A 17,462-nucleotide genomic window follows, 5' to 3' on the forward strand; every position below is an offset into this window, starting at 1 on the left:
GCCCCAGGCAGGCCGGGTGTCACGGACAGGACGAAGGGGCAGCTTGAGCCGAGCTCAATTTCTCCATGTTGGGCTGAGGTAACCACGAGGCATTGGGCTGGGCTGTGCTGGCTCTAGCAGGGCCCACAGGTGTCCCAGAACTTCTTGCTGTAGCGGGGAAAGGCGCAAGGGCTGCAGGAAGGAGCAGCCCAGGCTCTGCCAAAGGTGCAGAGGCCTCCCGAGGCCTGGGTGGCACCGGCGCCGTAGAGGCCGCCCAGCCCCAGGGAGCCGCCAAAGGCTGGAACTCCGGAGGAGCCCACCACGGCTTGCTGGGGGAAGGAGCTGAGGATGGGCCCGGGGAAGGTGACCACCACGGGTGGCGGTTGGATCAAGGCCGATGAGTCGGGGCACTGGCGGGCGCACAGCTCGTTGCAGCTCTCAGCGATGGGCTGGGGCACGGCCACGCCGTTCCTGGGGGGGCACAGCTCGGAGCTCCGGGGTGGGCACAGATCGTAGCAGGACATCTTGGTGTGGCAGAGATGAGGCTGGAAGAGAATTCAGAAAAACAGGGGTTAGCAGAGCCATGGGGATCTCCCCGTTCAGCAGTGCCCTGCTCCCAGCCCTGCCACACTCCTGGACTGGCCAAAGCCATGTGGCCTTGCCCACACTGCCCAGCACTGGCCCTGTGTCCTGCACCCCTCAGAGCCTCGATCCCCACAGCCTCAGACATCACAAGCCATGTCCAAGTCCCTGTGTCCAGCCTGACTCCCTCTTTCCCAGCCAAGGGGCTCCTTCCTTGCTCTCCTGAGGAGCCTGAGCCAAGCCTGCCTTTGCCAGGCTGGTGCCAGCACGGCCGCTGCCCCAGTAGCTCTGGTGGCCAAGGGAGGACCCTGGGTAACCCCTGGGCCAGCAGGCAGAGCTCTGCACGACCCACCTGGCCTTAGGCTGAGCAGACTGAGACTGCAGCAGTGGATGCAGCCCTGGGCCAGCACAGAGCTTTTATGGGTGGTCACAGAGGCGGGGCTAGGGCTGCCCATGCTGGAGCCACGTGTGCGGGGACAAGGCCGGGCCTCAGCCCTGCTGCCACGAGGCTCTTCTGCTGACTCCTGCCATTCCTGGCTGGCACCAAGCTGCACCATCAGCCCCTGCAATTATCCCGCTGGGACGCTGCCAGTGCCACCTCCTGGGCCACAGCAACCACAGGCGGCTCCTGCCCTGTGCCACCGGCTGTCCCTGATGGGCACAGGGCAGAGCTGCCACAAGGCCCAGGCAAAGGCAGCTCCTGGGGAGCTCTGCCTGCTCAGAACCGTGCAGCACTGACTAGCCCAGCAGAGCTGGGCTCCATCTGCCCCCAGGCACTGCCGGGGTGCTCTGTAACACAGGGGAAAAGAGCCCTCGTGCCAGGCCTGACATACACAGCACAAGGATCAGGAATAGCCCAAAAATCACAACACATCTCGGGGTTCTTTCAGCCCTGCTCTAAGCCCCTCCAAGACCCCACATGTTACCCTGGAGCCAAATTCCTGGGTGCCATTGTGGCTATCAAGTATCTGACGTAGCAGGAAGGAGCAGATGGCTTGGGCAGCAGGAGGTGCTGGGGTGGCACCTGGGGATGCTGACTCAGGGAGGGGCAGGGGCCGCACAGCCCCAGTGTCAGCAGCAGCAGCAGCAGCAGGGAGTGTCCCCTGTGCAGATTGGTCCAACTGGAGCTGAGCAATGCTGGGGCTGCTATAAAAGCCCTGTGTGGGCCAGACTGGGCCAAGCACTGGCCTGTCCACCTTCTCCTCCTCCTCAGGGACAAGGGTAAGTGTGCGAGTGCTTCTGTCACATCCCCTGTGGCTCCAGCCCTGGCCTCTGCGCCTCGGGTGCTGCCCCTGCTGCCCTCCTGCCATGGCTGCCCTCTCTTGCAGAGCACCCTCGGATCCCTCACCAAGATGTCCTGCTACGATCTGTGCCCACCCAGGACCAGCTCAGAGCTGTGCCCCCCCAGGAGCAGCGTGGCCGTGCCCCAGCCCATCGCTGAGAGCTGCAACGAGCTGTGCGCCCGCCAGTGCCCTGACTCATCGGCCTTGATCCAGCCGCCGCCCGTGGTGGTCACCTTCCCCGGGCCCATCCTCAGCTCCTTCCCCCAGCAAGCCGTGGTGGGCTCCTCCGGAGTTCCAGCCTTTGGCGGCTCCCTGGGGCTGGGCGGCCTCTACGGCGCCAGTGCCACCCAGGCCTCGGGAGGCCTCTGCACCTTTGGTAGAGCCTGGGCTGCTCCTTCCTGCAGCCCTTGCACCTTTCCCCGCTACAGCAAGAGGGTCTGGGACACCTGTGGGCCCTGCTAGAGCCAGCACAGTCCAGCATGGAGAAGTTGAGCTCGGCTCAAGCTGCCCTGGCCTCCTGAAGCCCATGACACCTGGCCTGCCTGCGGCCTGCTCACCATCCCTCTCCCAACCTTTCCTGCCCTTCTTGGTACAATAAAGTTTTTCTGCATCCAATTTCTGTCTCTTCGCCATCTTTTCCCATATCTCAAAATCCAGGGGTATGTGGGTTTTGCAAGAGTGGGAGGGGAAACAGTGATGCAGGGATGGTCAAGGGGAATGGAAAATTGAAGGGGAAAGGGAAAAGAAAACAGAAAAGGTGTATAGGAGAGTGGAGGCTTATGTGGAGAAGTAAATTAAATCAAAATGGAAACTGAATCAAAAGATAGAGAATGTTGGGAAAGGGTTGGGTGAGAAGAAAGAGAGAGAGAAGGAGAAATAGGTTGTAGAGAAAGAGGAGAAGACAAAGGAGGAGAATGAGAATAAGAAGAGGAAGCAGAACGAGAAGGGCAAGACGAAAGAGAAGAAAGAGGAGTGGAAAGAGAAAAAAAACCAGAAATGAGAAGGATAAAGAAGATTAAGACACAGAAAAGGAAAGAGAAGGAATTGATGACAATGAAATTTAATGTACAGGATGTAGTGACTGTGAAGTCTCTCAGATTTCTGTCCCTGGTCCTTTAGCACAACCATGGTGGCCCAGAGGGCCTGGAGTTCTGGTAACCTTTTCCCTGGAATGGTTCCCAGCTCCAGGGCCATCCCCACTCATTGTCAACATGGCTTCAGGTCTGTAAAAGCTCTTGGTCTCATGGCCTGACAGCAGGTGATCTGTCAGTTTTCAGGCCAAACACTGGAGCTCCTCCTTCTCCTTCTCCTTCTCCTTCTCCTTCTCCTTCTCCTTCTCCTTCTCCTTCTCCTTCTCCTTCTCCTTCTCCTTCTCCTTCTCCTTCTCCTTCTCCTTCTCCTTCTCCTTCTCCTCCTTCTCCTTCTCCGACCCATACCCTTTGCTCTCCTCCATATACTTCCAAATCCCCATAGATTGCATTTTCTTCTGCACTTTAAACTCCACTTCCCTCTTCCCTCCTCAAGCACACCGTTCCCTTCCAGTCCCATTTTCAGTTGTCCCAGAACCACCATTTCCCCTCCCACTCTTCCAATTCCCCCATCCCTGGGGCCCTCATTACTTGTGAAAAGCAGGCAAAGAGACAGAAATTGGATGCAGGAAAATTTTATTGTATCAAGAAGGGAAGGAGAGCGACAGTGGGGAGACCCCAGGCAGGCAGGGTGTCACGGGCTGCAGGAGGAAAGGGCAGCTTGAGCCATGATCAACTTCTCCATGCTGGGCTGTGCTGGCTCTAGCAGGGCCCGCAGGTATCCCAGAACTTCTTGCTATAGCGGGGAAAGGCGCAAGGGCTGCAGGAAGGAGCAGCCCAGGCTCTACCAAAGGTGCAGAGGCCTCCCGAGGCCTGGGTGGCGCCGGCGCCGTAGAGGCCACCCAGCCCCAGGGAGCCGCCAAAGGCTGGAACTCCGGAGGAGCCCACCACGGCTTGCTGGGGGAAGGAGCTGAGGATGGGCCCAGGGAAGGTGACCACCACTGGTGGCGGCTGGATCAAGGCCGACGAGTCGGGGCACTGGCGGGCACACAGCTCGTTGCAGCTCTCAGCGATGGGCTGGGGCACGGCCACGCTGCTCCTGGGTGGGCACAGCTCGGAGCTCCGGGGTGGGCACAGATCGTAGCAGGACATCTTGGTGTGGCAGAGATGAAGCTGGAAGAGAATTCAGAGAAACAGGGGTTAGCAGACCCATGGGGATCTCCCTGTTCAGCAGTGCTCTGCTCCCAGCCCTGCCACACTCCCGGACTGGCCAAAGCCACTCGGCTTTGCCCACACTGCCCAACACTGGCCCTGTGTCCTGCACCCCTCCCACCCCCAATCCCCACACCCCCAGACATCACAAGCCCTGCCCGAGTCCCTGTGCCCAGCCTGGTTCCCTCTGTCCCAGCCAAGGCACTCCATCCTTGCTCTCCTGAGGAGCCTGAGCCAGGCTTGGCTGTGCCAGGCTGGTGCCAGCACAGCCACTGCCCCTACAGCTCTGGTGGCCAAGGGAGGGCCCTGGGCAGCCCCTGGGCCAGCAGGCAGAGCCCTGCACGACCCACCTGCCCTTGGACTGAGCAGAGCGAGACTGCAGCAGTGGATGCAGCCCTGGGCCAGCACAGAGCTTTTATGGGTGGCCGCAGAGGCGGGGCTGGGGCTGCCCATGCTGGAACCACGTGTGCGGGGACAAGGCCTGGCCTCAGCCGTGCTGCCACGGGGCTCTTCTGCTGACTCCTGCCATTCCTGGCTGGCACCAAGCTGCACCATCAGCCCCTGCAATTATCCCACTGGGACGCTGCCAGTGCCACCTCCTGGGCCGCAGCAGCCACAGGCGGCTCCTGCCCTGTGCCACCGACTGTCCCTGATGGGCACAGGGCAGAGCTGCCCCAAGGCCCAACAAAGGCAGCTCCTGGGGGGCCCTGCCTGCTCAGCACTGTGCAGCACTGGCCAGTCCAGCAGAGCTGGGCTCCATCTGCCCCCAGGCACTGCCGGGGAGCTCTGTGACACAGGGGACAAAGAGCCATCACGCCAGGCCTGACATACATGGCACAAGAATCAGAAACATCCCCAAAAATCACAACACAGCTCGGGGTTCTTTCAGCCCTGCCCAGAGCCCCTCCAAGCCCTCACATATGATCCTGGAGCCAAATTCCTGGGTGCCATCATGGCTATCAAGTATCTGACGAGGCAGGAAGGAGCAGATGGCTTGGGCAGCGGGAGGTGCTGGGGTGGCACCTGGGGATGCTGACTCAGGGAGGGGCAGGGGCCGCACAGCCCCGGTGTCAGCAGCAGCAGCAGCAGCAGCAGTAGCAGCAGCAGGGAGTGTCCCCTGTGCAGATTGGCCCAGCTGGAGCTGAGCAATGCTGGGGCTGCTATAAAAGCCCTGCCTGGGCCAGACTGGGCCAAGCACTGGCCTGGCCACCTTCTCCTCCTCCTCAGGGACAAGGGTAAGTGTGCGAGCGCTTCTGTCACATCCCCTGTGGCTCCAGCCCTGGCCCCTGCGCCTCGGGCACTGCCCCTGCTGCTCTCCTGCCATGGCTGCCCTCTCTTGCAGAGCACCCTCGGATCCCTCACCAAGATGTCCTGCTACGATCTGTGCCCACCCCGGAGCTCCGACCTGTGCCCCCCCAGGAGCAGCGTGGCCGTGCCCCAGCCCATCGCTGAGAGCTGCAACGAGCTGTGCGCCCGCCAGTGCCCCGACTCGTCGGCCTTGATCCAGCCGCCACCAGTGGTGGTCACCTTCCCCGGGCCCATCCTCAGCTCCTTCCCCCAGCAAGCCGTGGTGGGCTCCTCCGGAGTTCCAGCCTTTGGCGGCTCCCTGGGGCTGGGCGGCCTCTACGGCACCGGCACCACCCAGGCCTCGGGAGGCCTCTGCACCTTTGGCAGAGCCTGGGCTGCTCCTTCCTGCAGCCCTTGTGCCTTGCCCCGCTACAGCAAGAGGGTCTGGGACACCTGCGGGCCCTGCTAGAGCCAGCACAGCCCAGCATGGAGAAGTTGAGCTCAGCTCAAGCTGCCCTGGCCTCCTGAAGCCCATGACACCCGGCCTGCCTGCGGCCTGCTCACCATCCCTCTCCCAACCTTTCCTGCCCTTCTTGGTACAATAAAGTTTTCCTGCATCCAATTTCTGTCTCTTCGCCATCTTTTCCGATATCTCAACGTCCAGGGGTATGTGGGTTTTGCAAGAGTGGGAGGGGAAACAGTGATGCAGGGATGGCCAAGGGGAATGGAAAATTGGAGGGGAAAGGGAAAAGAAAACAGAAGAGATGTGTGGGAGAGTGGAGGCTTATGTGGAGAAGTAAATTAAATCAAAATGGAAACTGAATCAAAAGATAGAGAATGTTGGGAAAGGGTTGGGTGAGGAGAAGAAAGAGACAGAGAAGGAGAAATAGGTTGTAGAGAAGGAGGAGAAGACAAAGGAGGAGAATGAGGATAAGAAGAGGAATCAGAACGAGAAGGGCAAGATGAAAGAGAAGAAAGAGGAGTGGAAAGAGACAAAAAACAGAAATGAGAAGGATAAAGAAGATTAAGACATAGAAAAGGAAAGAGAAGGAATTGATGAGAATGAAATTTAATGTACAGGATGTAGTGACTGTGAAGTCTCTCAGATTTCTGTCCCTGGTCCTTTAGCACAGCCATGGTGGCCCAGAGGGTCTGGAGATCTGGTAGCCGTTTCCCTGGAATGGTTCCCAGCTCCCGGGTCATCCCCACTCATTGTCAACATGGCTTCAGGTCTGTAAAAGCTCTTGGTCTCATGGCCTGACAGCAGGTGATCTGTCTGTCTTCAGGCCAAACACTGGAGCTCCTTCTTCTCCTTCTCCTTCTCCTTCTCCTTCTCCTTCTCCTTCTCCTTCTCCTTCTCCTTCTCCTTCTCCTTCTCCTTCTCCTTCTCCTTCTCCTTCTCCTTCTCCGACCCATACCCTTTGCTCTCGTCCATGTACTTCCAAATCCCCTTTGATTACATTTTCTTCTGCACTTTAAACTCCACTTTCCTCTTCCCTCTTCAAGCATACCGTTCCCTTCCAGTCCCATTTTCAGTTGTCCCAGAACCACCATTTCCCCTCCCACTCTTCCAATTCCCCCATCCCTGGGGCCCTCATTACTTGTGAAAAGCAGGCAAAGAGACAGAAATTGGATGCAGGAAAATTTTATTGTATCAAGAAGGGCAGGAGAGCGACAGTGGGGAGACCCCAGGCAGGCAGGGTGTCACGGGCTGCAGGAGGAAAGGGCAGCTTGAGCCATGATCAACTTCTCCATGCTGGGCTGTGCTGGCTCTAGCAGGGCCCGCAGGTGTCCCAGAACTTCTTGCTGTAGCGGGGCAAGGTGCAAGGGCTGCAGGAAGGAGCAGCCCAGGCTCTGCCAAAGGTGCAGAGGCCTCCCGAGGCCTGGGTGGCGCCAGCGCCGTAGAGGCCGCCCAGCCCCAGGGAGCCGCCAAAGGCTGGAACTCCGGAGGAGCCCACCACGGCTTGCTGGGGGAAGGAGCTGAGGATGGGCCCGGGGAAGGTGACCACCACTGGTGGCGGTTGGATCAAGGCCGATGAGTCGGGGCACTGGCGGGCGCACAGCTCGTTGCAGCTCTCAGCGATGGGCTGGGGCACGGCCACGCTGCTCCTGGGTGGGCACAGCTCGGAGCTCCGGGGTGGGCACAGATCGTAGCAGGACATCTTGGTGTGGCAGAGATGAGGCTAGAAGAGAATTCAGAGAAACAGGGGTTAGCAGAGCCATGGGGATCTCCCTGTTCAGCAGTGCTCTGCTCCCAGCCCTGCCACACTCCCTGACTGGCCAAAGCCACTCGGCTTTGCCCACACTGCCCAGCACTGGCCCTGTGTCCTGCACCCCTCAGAGCCTCGATCCCCACACCCCCAGACCTCACAAACTCTGTCTGAGTCCCTGTGCCCAGCCTGGCTCCCTCTGTCCCAGCCAAGGGGCTCCATCCTTGCTCTCCCAAGGAGCCTGAGCCAGGGCTGCCTGTGCCAGGCTGGTGCCAGCACGGTCAATGCCCCAGTAGCTCTGGTGGCCAAGGGAGGGCCCTGGGCAGCCCCTGGGCCAGCAGGCAGAGCCCTGCACGACCCACCTGCCCTTGGGCTGAGCAGAGCGAGACTACAGCAGTGGATGCAGCCCTGGACCAGGACAGAGCTTTTATGGGTGGCCACAGAGGCAGGACTGGGGCTGTCCGTGCTGGGGCCACGTGTGTGGGGACAAGGCCCCGCCTCAGCCGTGCTGCCACGGGGCTCTTCTGCTGACTCCTGCCTTTCCTGGCTGGCCCCAAGCTGCACCATCAGCCCCTGCAATTATCCTGCTGGGACGCTGCCAGTGCCACCTCCTCGGCCACAGCAACCACAGGCGGCTCCTGCCCTGTGCCACTGGTTGTCCCTGATGGGCACAGGGCAGAGCTGCCCCAAGGCCCAACAAAGGCAGCTCCTGGGGGGCTCTGCCTGCTCAGAACCGTGCAGCACTGACCAGCCCAGCAGAGCTGGGCTCCATCTGCCCCCAGGCACTGCCAGGGAGCTCTGTGACACAGGGGACAAAGAGCCCTCGTGCCATGCCTGACCATACACGGCACAAGGATCAGAAACACCCCCAGAAAGCACAACACAGCTCGGGGTTCTTTCAACCCTGCCCTGAGACCCTCCAAGCCTTCACATGTTACCCTGGAGCCAAATTCCTGGGTGCCATCGGGGCTATTAAGTATCTGATGAGGCAGGAAGGAGCAGATGGCTTGGGCAGCGGGAGGTGCTGGGGTGGCACCTGGGGATGCTGACTCAGGGAGGGGCAGGGGCCGCACAGCCCCGGTGTCAGCAGCAGCAGCAGTAGGGAGTGTCCCCTGTGCAGATTGGCCCAGCTGGAGCTGAGCAATGCTGGGGCTGCTATAAAAGCCCTGTCTGGGCCAGAGTAGGCCAAGCACTGGCCTGGCCACCTTCTCCTCCTCCTCAGGGACAAGGGTAAGTGTGCGAGTGCTTCTGTCACGGCCCCTGTGGCTCCAGCCCTGGCCCCTGCACCTCGGGCACTGCCCCTGCTGCTCTCCTGCCATGGCTGCCCTCTCTTGCAGAGCACCCTCGGATCCCTCACCAAGATGTCCTGCTACGATCTGTGCCCACCCCGGAACTCTGATCTGTGCCCACCCAGAAACGGCGTGGCCGTGCCCCAGCCCATCGCTGAGAGCTGCAACGAGCTGTGCGCCCGCCAGTGCCCCGACTCATCGGCCTTGATCCAACCGCCGCCCGTGGTGGTCACCTTCCCCGGGCCCATCCTCAGCTCCTTCCCCCAGCAAGCCGTGGTGGGCTCCTCCGGAGTTCCAGCCTTTGGCGGCTCCCTGGGGCTGGGCGGCCTCTACGGCGCCGGCGCCACCCAGGCCTCGGGAGGCCTCTGCACCTTTGGCAGAGCCTGGGCTGCTCCTTCCTGCAGCCCTTGCGCCTTTCCCCGCTACAGCAAGAGGGTCTGGGACACCTGCGGGCCCTGCTAGAGCCAGCACAGCCCAGCATGGAGAAGTTGAGCTCGGCTCAAGCTGCCCTGGCCTCCTGCAGCCCGTGACACCTGGCCTGCCTGGGGCCTGCTCACCATCCCTCTCCCAACCTTTCCTGCCCTTCTTGGTACAATAAAGTTTTCCTGTACCCAATTTCTGTCTCTTCGCCATCTTTTCCCGTATCTCAAAGTCCGGGGGTATGTGGGTGTTGCATGAGTGGGTGGGGAAATGGTGATGAAGGGATGGTCAAGTGGAATGGAAAATTGAAGGGGAAAGGGAAAAGAAAACAGAAGAGGTGTATGGGAGAGTGGAGGCTTATGTGGAGAAGTAAATTAAATCAAAATGGATAACTGAATCAAAAGATAGAGAATGTTGGGAAGGGGTTGGATGAGGAGAAGAAGAAGTCAGAGAAGGAGAAATAGGTTGTAGAGAAAGAGGAGAAGACAAAGGAGGAGAATGAGGATAAGAAGAGGAAGCAGTACGAGAAGGGCAAGATGAAAGAGAAGAAAGAGGAGTGGAAAGAGAAAAAAAAACAGAAATGAGAAGGATAAAGAAGAAAGATTAAGACACAGAAAAGGAAAGAGAAGGAATTGATGACAATGAAATTTAATGTACAGGGTGTAGTGACTGTGAAGTCTCTCTCTGATTTCTGTCCCTGGTCCTTTAGCACAGCCATGGTGGCCCAGAGGGTCTGGAGTTCTGGTAGCCTTTTCCCTGGAATGGTTCCCAGCTCCAGGGCCATCCCCACTCATTGTCAACATGGCTGTAAAAGCTCTTGGTCTCATGGTCTGATAGCAAGTGATCTGTCTGTCCTCAGGCCAAGTACTGGAGCTCCTTCTCCTTCTCCTTCTCCTTCTCCTTCTCCTTCTCCTTCTCCTTCTCCTTCTCCTTCTCCTTCTCCTTCTCCTTCTCCTTCTCCTTCTCCTTCTCCTTCTCCTTCTCCTTCTCCTTCTCCTCCTTCTCTCCTGCCCTGTCCCATTCCCTTTGCTCTCCTCCATATACTCACACTTCCCCTTTGATTACATTTTCTACTGCACTCTAAACTCCACTTTCCCCTTCCCTCTTCAAGTTCACCGTTCCCTTCCACTTCCATTTTCAGTTCGCCCAGAGCCACCATTTCCGCTCCCATTCTTCCAATTCCCCCATCCCTGGAGCACTCATGACTTGTGAAAAGCAGGCAAAGAGACAGAAATTGGATGCAGGAAAAATTTATTGTATCAAGAAGGGCAGGAGAGGGACAGTGGGGAGGTCCCAGCCAGGCCGGGTGTCACGAGCTGCAGGAGGCCAGGGCAGTTTGAGCCGAGCTCAACTTCTCCATGCTGGATTGTGTTGGCTCTAGCAGGGCCCGCAGGTGTCCCAGACCCTCTTGCTGTAGCGGGGAAAGGCGCAAGGGCTGCAGGAAGGAGCAGCCCAGGCTCTGCCAAAGGTGCAGAGGCCTCCCGAGGCCTGGGTGGCGCCGGCGCCGTAGAGGCCGCCCAGCCCCAGGGAGCCGCCAAAGGCTGGAACTCCGGAGGAGCCCACCACAGCTTGCTGGGGGAAGGAGCTGAGGATGGGCCCGGGGAAGGTGACCACCACTGGTGGCGGCTGGATCAAGGCCGATGAGTCGGGGCACTGGCGGGCGCACAGCTCGTTGCAGCTCTCAGCAATGGGCTGGGGCACGGCCACGCTGCTCCTGGGAGGGCACAGCTCAGAGCTCCGGGGTGGGCACAGATCGTAGCAGGACATCTTGGTGAGGGATCCGAGGTTGCTCTGCAAGAGAGGGCAGCCATGGCATGAGAGCAGCAGAGGCAGCACCCGAGGCATAGAGGCCGGGGCTGGAGCCACAGGGGCTGTGACAGAAGCACTCGCACACTTACCCTTGTCCCTGAGGAGGAGGAGAAGGTGGCCAGGCCAGTGCTTGGCCCAGTCTGGCCCAAGCAGGGCTTTTATAGCAGCTCCAGCATTGCTCAGCTCCAGCTGGGCCAATCTGCACAGGGGACACTCCCTGCTGCTGCTGCTGCTGCTGATGCTGACACTGGGGCTGTGCGGCCCCTGCCCCTCCCTGAGTCAGCATCCCCAGGTGCCACCCCAGCACCTCCTGCTGCCCAAGCCATCTGCTCCTTCCTGCCTCGTCAGATACTTGATAGCCACGATGGCACCCAGGAATTTGGCTCCAGGGTCACATGTGAGGACTTGGAGGGTCTCTGGGCAGGGCTGAAAGAACCCCGAGCTCTGTTGTGATTTCTGGGTGTGTTTCTGATCCTTGTGCCGTGTATGTCAGGCCTGGCACAAGGGCTCTTTGTCCCCTGTGTCACAGAGCTCCCCAGCAGTGCCTGGGGGCAGATGGAGCCCAGCTCTGCTGGGCTGGTCAGTGCTGCACGGTTCTGAGCAGGCAGAGCCCCCCAGGAGCTGCCTTTGCTGGGCCTTGGGCCAGCTCTGCTCTGTGCCCATCAGGGACAACCAGTGGCACAGGGCAGGAGCCGCCTGTGGCTGCTGTGGCCCAGGAGGTGGCACTGGCAGCGTCCCAGCGGGATAATTGCAGGGGCTGATGGTGCAGCTTGGGGCCAGCCAGGAAAGGCAGGAGTCAGCAGAAGAGCCCCGTGGCAGCAGGGCTGAGGCCAGGCCTTGTCCCCGCACACGTGGCCCCAGCATGGGCAGCCCCAGCCCCGCCTCTGTGGCCACCCATAAAAGCTCTGTGCTGGCCCAGGGCTGCATCCACTGCTGCAGTCTTGCTCTGCTCAGCCCAAGGCCAGGTGGGTCGTGCAGGGCTCTGCCTGCTGGCCCAGGGGCTGCCCAGGGCCCTCCCTCGGCCACCAGAGCTGCTGGGGCAGTGGCCGTGCTGGCACCAGCCTGGCAAAGGCAGATCTGGCTCAGGCTCCTCGGGAGAGCAAGGAAGGAGCCCCTTGGCTGGGGCAGAGGGAGCCAGACTGGGCACAGGAACTCGGGCAGGGCTTGTGAGGTCTGGGGGTGTGGGGGTCGAGGCTCTGAGGGGTGCAGGACACAGGGCCAGTGCTGGGCAGTGTGGGCAAGGCCGTGTGGCTTTGGCCAGTCAGGGAGTGTGGCAGGGCTGGGAGCAGAGCACTGCTGAACAGGGAGATCCCCATGGCTCTGCTAACCCCTGTTTTTCTGAATTCTCTTCCAGCCTCATCTCTGCCACACTAAGATGTCCTGCTACGATCTGTGCCCACCCAGGACCAGCTCTGAGCTGTGCCCCCCCAGGAGCGGTGTGGCCGTGCCCCAGCCCATCGCTGAGAGCTGCAACGAGCTGTGCGCCCGCCAGTGCCCCGACTCATCGGCCTTGATCCAGCCGCCGCCCGTGGTGGTCACCTTCCCCGGGCCCATCCTCAGCTCCTTCCCCCAGCAAGCCGTGGTGGGCTCCTCCGGAGTTCCAGCCTTTGGCGGCTCCCTGGGGCTGGGCGGCCTCTACGGCGCCGGCGCCACCCAGGCCTCGGGAGGCCTCTGCACCTTTGGCAGAGCCTGGGCTGCTCCTTCCTGCAGCCCTTGCACCTTTCCCCGCTACAGCAAGAAGTTCTGGGACACCTGCGGGCCTTGCTAGAGCCAGCACAGTCCAGCATGGAGAAGTTCAGCTCGGCTCAAGCTGCCCTGGCCTCCTGAAGCCCATGACACCCGGCCTGCCTGCGGCCTGCTCACCATCCCTCTCCCAACCTTTCCTGCCCTTCTTGGTACAATAAAGGTTTTCTGCATCCAATTTCTGTCTCTTCGCTATCTTTTCCCATATCTCAGAGTCCAGGGGTATGTGGGTTTTGCAAGAGTGGGAGGGGAAACGGTGATGCAGGGATGGCCAAGGGGAATGGAAAATTGAAGGGGAAAGGGAAAAGAAAACAGAAGAGGTGTATAGGAGAGTGGAGGCTTATGTGGAGAAGTAAATTAAATCAAAATGGAAACTGAATCAAAAGATAGAGAATGGTGGGAAAGGGTTGGGTGAGGAGAAGAAAGAGAGAGAGAAGGAGAAATAGGTTGTAGAGAAAGAGGAGAAGACAAAGGAGGAGAATGAGGATAAGAAGAGGAAGGAGAACGAGAAGGGCAAGATGAAAGAGAAGAAAGAGGAGTGGAAAGAGAAAAAAACAGAAATGAGAAGGATAAAGAAGAAAGATTAAGACACAGAAAAGGAAAAAGAAGGAATTGATGACAATGAAATTTAATGTACAGGGTGTAGTGACTGTGAAGTCTCTCTCTGATTTCTGTCCCTGGTCCTTTAGCACAGCCATGGTGGCCCAGAGGGTCTGGAGTTCTGGTAGCCTTTTCCCTGGAATGGTTCCCAGCTCCAGGGCCATCCCCACTCATTGTCAACATGGCTGTAAAAGCTCTTGGTCTCATGGTCTGATAGCAGGTGATCTGTCTGTCCTCAGGCCAAGTACTGGAGCTCCTTCTCCTTCTCCTTCTCCTTCTCCTTCTTCTTCTCCTTCTCCTTCTCCTTCTCCTTCTCCTTCTCCTTCTCCTTCTCCTTCTCCTTCTCCTTCTCCTTCTCCTTCTCCTTCTCCTTCTCCTTCTCCTTCTCCTTCTCCTTCTCCTTCTCCTTCTCCTTCTCTTCTTCCCCTTTTCCTGCCCTGACCCATACCCTTTGCTCTCCTCCATATACTCCCACCTCCCCTTTGATTACATTTTCTTCTGCACTTAAACCTCCACTTTTTTCCTCTTCAAGTATGTCGTTCCCTTCCAGTCCCATTTTCAGTTCTCCCCGACCCACCATTTCCCCTCCCATTCTTCCAATTCCCCCATCCCTGGAGCCCTAATGACTTGTGAAAAGCAGGCAAAGAGACAGAAATTGGATGCAGGAAAATTTTATTGTATCAAGAAGGGAAGGAGAGGGACAGTGGGGAGGCCACAGGCAGGCCGGGTGTCATGGGCTGCAGGAGGCCAGGGCAGCTTGAGCCGAGCTCAAATTCTCCATGCTGGGCTGTGCTGGCTCTAGCAGGGCCCACAGGTGTCCCAGACCCTCTTGCTGTAGCGGGGCAAGGCACAAGGGTTGCAGGAAGGAGCAGCCCAGGCTCTGCCAAAGGTGCAGAGGCCTCCAGAGGCCTGGGTGGCGCCGGTGCCGTAGAGGCCGCCCAGCCCCAGGGAGCCGCCAAAGGCTGGAACTCCGGAGGAGCCCACCACGGCTTGCTGGGGGAAGGAGCTGAGGATGGGCCCAGGGAAGGTGACCACCACTGGTGGTGGCTGGATCAAGGCCGACGAATCAGGGCACTGGCGGGCGCACAGCTCGTTGCAGCTCTCAGCGATGGGCTGGGGCACGGCCACGCCGCTCCTGGAGGGGCACAGCTCGGAGCTCCGGGGTGGGCACAGATCATAGCAGGACATCTTGGTGAGGGATCCGAGGGTGCTCTGCAAGAGAGGGCAGCCATGGCAGGAGAGCAGCAGAGGCAGCACCCGAGGCACAGAGGCCGGGGCTGGAGCCACAGGGGATATGACAGAAGCACTCGCACACTTACCCTTGTGCTTGAGGAGGAGGAGGAGAAGGTGGCCAGGCCAGTGCTTGGCCCGGTCTGGCCCAAGCAGGGCTTTTATAGCAGCCCCAGCATTGCTCAGCTCCAGCTGGGCCAATCTGCACAGGGGACACTCCCTGCTGCTGCTGCTGCTGCTGCTGCTGCTGACACTGGGACTGTGCGGCCCCTGCCCCTCCCTGAGTCAGCATCCCCAGGTGCCACCCCAGCACCTCCCGCTGCCCAAACCATCTGCTCCTTCCTGCCACGTCAGATACTTGATAGCCACTATGGTACCAAGGAATTTGTCTCCAGGGTCAAATGGAAGGTTTGGAGGGTCTCTGGACAGGACTGAAAGAGCCCCGAGCTGTGATGTGCTTTCTGGGGGTGTTTCTGATCCTTATGCTGTGTATGTCAGGCCTGACACGAGGGCTCTTTGTCCCCTGTGTCACAGAGCTCCCTGGCAGTGCCTGGGGGCAGATGGAGCCCAGCTCTGCTGGACTGGTCAGTGCTGCACGGTTCTGAGCAGGCAGAGCCCCCCAGGAGCTGCCTTTGTTGGGCCTTGGGGCAGCTCTGCCCTGTGCCCATCAGGGACAGCCGGTGGCACAGGGCAGGAGCCGCCTGGGGCTGCTGTGGCCCAGGAGGTGGCACTGGCAGCGTCCCAGTGGGATAATTGCTGGGGTTGATGGTGCAGCTTGGGGCCAGCCAGGAAAGGCAGGAGTCAGCAGAAGAGCCCCGTGGCAGCAGGGCTGAGGCCAGGCCTTGTCTCCGCACACGTGGCCACAGCACGGACAGCCCAGCCCCGCCTCTGCGGCCACCCATAAAAGCTCTGTGCTGGCCCAGGGCTGCATCCACTGCTGCAGTCTCGCTCTGCTCAGCCCAAGGGCAGGTGGGTCGTGCAGGGCTCTGCCTGCTGGCCCAGGGGCTGCCCAGGGCCCTCCCTCGGCCACCAGAGCTGCCGGGGTAGCGACCGTGCTGGCACCAGCCTGGCAAAGGCAGATCTGGCTCAGGCTCCTCGGGAGAGCAAGGAAGGAGCCCCTCGGATGGGACAGAGGGAGCCAGGCTGGGCACAGGGACTCGGACAGAGTTTGTGAGGTCTGGGGGTGTGGGGATCGAGGCTCTGAGGGGTGCAGGACACAGGGTCAGTGCTGGGCAGTGTGGGCAAGGCTGTGTGGCTTTGGCCAGTCCGGGAGTGTGGCAGGGCTTGGAGCAGGGCACTGCTGGACGGGGAGATCCCCATGGCTCTGCTAACCCCTGTTTTTCTGAATTCTCTTCCAGCCTCATCTCTGCCACACCAAGATGTCCTGCTATGATCTGTGCCCACCCCGGAGCTCCGAGCTGTGCCCACCCAGGAGCGGCGTGGCCGTGCCCCAGCCCATTGCTGAGAGCTGCAACGAGCTGTGCGCCCGCCAGTGCCCCGACTCGTCGGCCTTGATCCAGCCGCCGCCCGTGGTGGTTACCTTCCCCGGGCCCATCCTCAGCTCCTTCCCCCAGCAAGCCGTGGTGGGCTCCTCTGGAGTTCCAGCCTTTGGCGGCTCCCTGGGGCTGGGCGGCCTCTACGGCGCCGGCGCCACCCAGGCCTCGGGAGGCCTCTGCACCTTTGGCAGAGCCTGGGCTGCTCCTTCCTGCAGCCCTTGCGCCTTTCCCCGCTACAGCAAGAAGTTCTGGGACACCTGCGGGCCCTGCTAGAGCCACCAGAGTCTGTCTTATCTGTCGACAATGGAAAAATCTAGAAATTTTTCATCCCAGGTTTTGCCGCATTTACTGTTTTCTTTAAATCTTTTTTTCCCTATGCTTACTTTTTCTCCAGTTTGGTTATCAAGCCTTTAATATTCTCTTTTGTAAACTTATTATGCATTGCAAATTAATTTTTCTTTCTTTATCTTTGATTGTTGCTGTTTTTGTCATTTATATCAACCTCATGTCATATTTGCATTTATTTATCTCTGCTTGTTGACAACTGCGGGAGTTAAAAATTTTCGCTTTATTTTTTTTTATTCTCTTTGTCCCTCTCATTTTCCCATGCTGTCCTTTGTACTCTGTGTGTGATTTAAAGTGTCCCTTCAATAAATCTTTTATGCATCGAACTTTTGTGTTGTTTACATCCCTTTTTATTTCAAATTATGCTGAGTACTCACTTGAGATCTTACCTGCTCGTACCAGAGCTGCTCAACTTGACCATATCTGATTGCTTAAATCTCTGGAGAGCAACTGGAAAGGGCTTGGGAGTGCTGGAGCCACTCTGGGAGGAGCAGCCTATCCTGGATGACACAAAAGGGAAAGTAAGAGCAGGGCAGGGCCACGAAGGATCTGATCAGGGCTGAGGCTCCTGGCAGCTCCTGTTACTCACCCTGGGACATGCAAGACCCATTAAAACAACAAAACAGGGAGCAGAGATCATTGCTCAGAGCTCTCACAGCCCTTCTTCCTCAGAGGCTCGAGAAAATCTGCACTTAGAGGGTTTTTTTTTTTCTCACAGGAACCCCCTCAAATAAATTTTGTAATTCAGAGTGTGCTGAAATCTCGGTGTTTTTAACACCAAGTAAAGAGAGACAATCACAGAGTCGTGGAATGGTTTAGGTGGGAAGGGACCTTAAAATCATCTCGTTCCACACCCTGCCATGGGCAGGGACATTCCTACAAACCCAGGTTACTCAAATTCCTGTCCTGGACACTGCCAGGGATGGGGAATCCATGGAATGACACCTCC

At 59.0% G+C, this 17,462-nt stretch overlaps 10 protein-coding genes across 10 annotated transcripts; 5 read left to right on the top strand and 5 right to left on the bottom strand.

Moving 5' to 3' along the window:
• Positions 1 to 113: 113 nt before the first annotated feature.
• LOC117008881 (scale keratin-like) lies at positions 114 to 503 on the bottom strand. The gene has a single exon (XM_033082983.2). The coding sequence runs from the start codon at positions 501 to 503 to the stop codon at positions 114 to 116; it is 390 nt and encodes a 129-aa protein (XP_032938874.1).
• Positions 504 to 1,913: 1,410 nt separating this feature from the next.
• On the top strand, positions 1,914 to 2,306 carry LOC117008651 (scale keratin-like). The gene has a single exon (XM_033082623.2). It carries the CDS (start codon positions 1,914 to 1,916, stop codon positions 2,304 to 2,306), a length of 393 nt encoding a protein of 130 aa, XP_032938514.2.
• Positions 2,307 to 3,634: 1,328 nt separating this feature from the next.
• On the bottom strand, positions 3,635 to 4,024 carry LOC117008652 (scale keratin-like). Its single transcript, XM_033082624.1, has one exon. It carries the CDS (start codon positions 4,022 to 4,024, stop codon positions 3,635 to 3,637), a length of 390 nt encoding a protein of 129 aa, XP_032938515.1.
• A 1,426-nt stretch (positions 4,025 to 5,450) lies between these two features.
• LOC117008653 (scale keratin-like) lies at positions 5,451 to 5,840 on the top strand. The gene has a single exon (XM_033082625.1). The coding sequence runs from the start codon at positions 5,451 to 5,453 to the stop codon at positions 5,838 to 5,840; it is 390 nt and encodes a 129-aa protein (XP_032938516.1).
• A 1,303-nt stretch (positions 5,841 to 7,143) lies between these two features.
• On the bottom strand, positions 7,144 to 7,533 carry LOC117008654 (scale keratin-like). The gene has a single exon (XM_033082626.1). It carries the CDS (start codon positions 7,531 to 7,533, stop codon positions 7,144 to 7,146), a length of 390 nt encoding a protein of 129 aa, XP_032938517.1.
• A 1,409-nt stretch (positions 7,534 to 8,942) lies between these two features.
• On the top strand, positions 8,943 to 9,332 carry LOC117008925 (scale keratin-like). The gene has a single exon (XM_033083062.1). It carries the CDS (start codon positions 8,943 to 8,945, stop codon positions 9,330 to 9,332), a length of 390 nt encoding a protein of 129 aa, XP_032938953.1.
• Positions 9,333 to 10,667: 1,335 nt separating this feature from the next.
• On the bottom strand, positions 10,668 to 11,057 carry LOC117008655 (scale keratin-like). Its single transcript, XM_033082627.1, has one exon. It carries the CDS (start codon positions 11,055 to 11,057, stop codon positions 10,668 to 10,670), a length of 390 nt encoding a protein of 129 aa, XP_032938518.1.
• Positions 11,058 to 12,474: 1,417 nt separating this feature from the next.
• Positions 12,475 to 12,867, top strand: LOC117008876 (scale keratin-like). The gene has a single exon (XM_033082978.2). The coding sequence runs from the start codon at positions 12,475 to 12,477 to the stop codon at positions 12,865 to 12,867; it is 393 nt and encodes a 130-aa protein (XP_032938869.1).
• A 1,373-nt stretch (positions 12,868 to 14,240) lies between these two features.
• LOC117008593 (scale keratin-like) lies at positions 14,241 to 14,630 on the bottom strand. The gene has a single exon (XM_033082569.1). It carries the CDS (start codon positions 14,628 to 14,630, stop codon positions 14,241 to 14,243), a length of 390 nt encoding a protein of 129 aa, XP_032938460.1.
• Positions 14,631 to 16,051: 1,421 nt separating this feature from the next.
• Positions 16,052 to 16,441, top strand: LOC117008883 (scale keratin-like). The gene has a single exon (XM_033082988.2). The coding sequence runs from the start codon at positions 16,052 to 16,054 to the stop codon at positions 16,439 to 16,441; it is 390 nt and encodes a 129-aa protein (XP_032938879.1).
• The last annotated feature ends 1,021 nt before the right edge of the window (positions 16,442 to 17,462 follow it).

Source organism: Catharus ustulatus, chromosome 30, assembly GCF_009819885.2.
Source record: "Catharus ustulatus isolate bCatUst1 chromosome 30, bCatUst1.pri.v2, whole genome shotgun sequence".
Taxonomy (NCBI): Eukaryota; Metazoa; Chordata; class Aves; order Passeriformes; family Turdidae; genus Catharus; species Catharus ustulatus.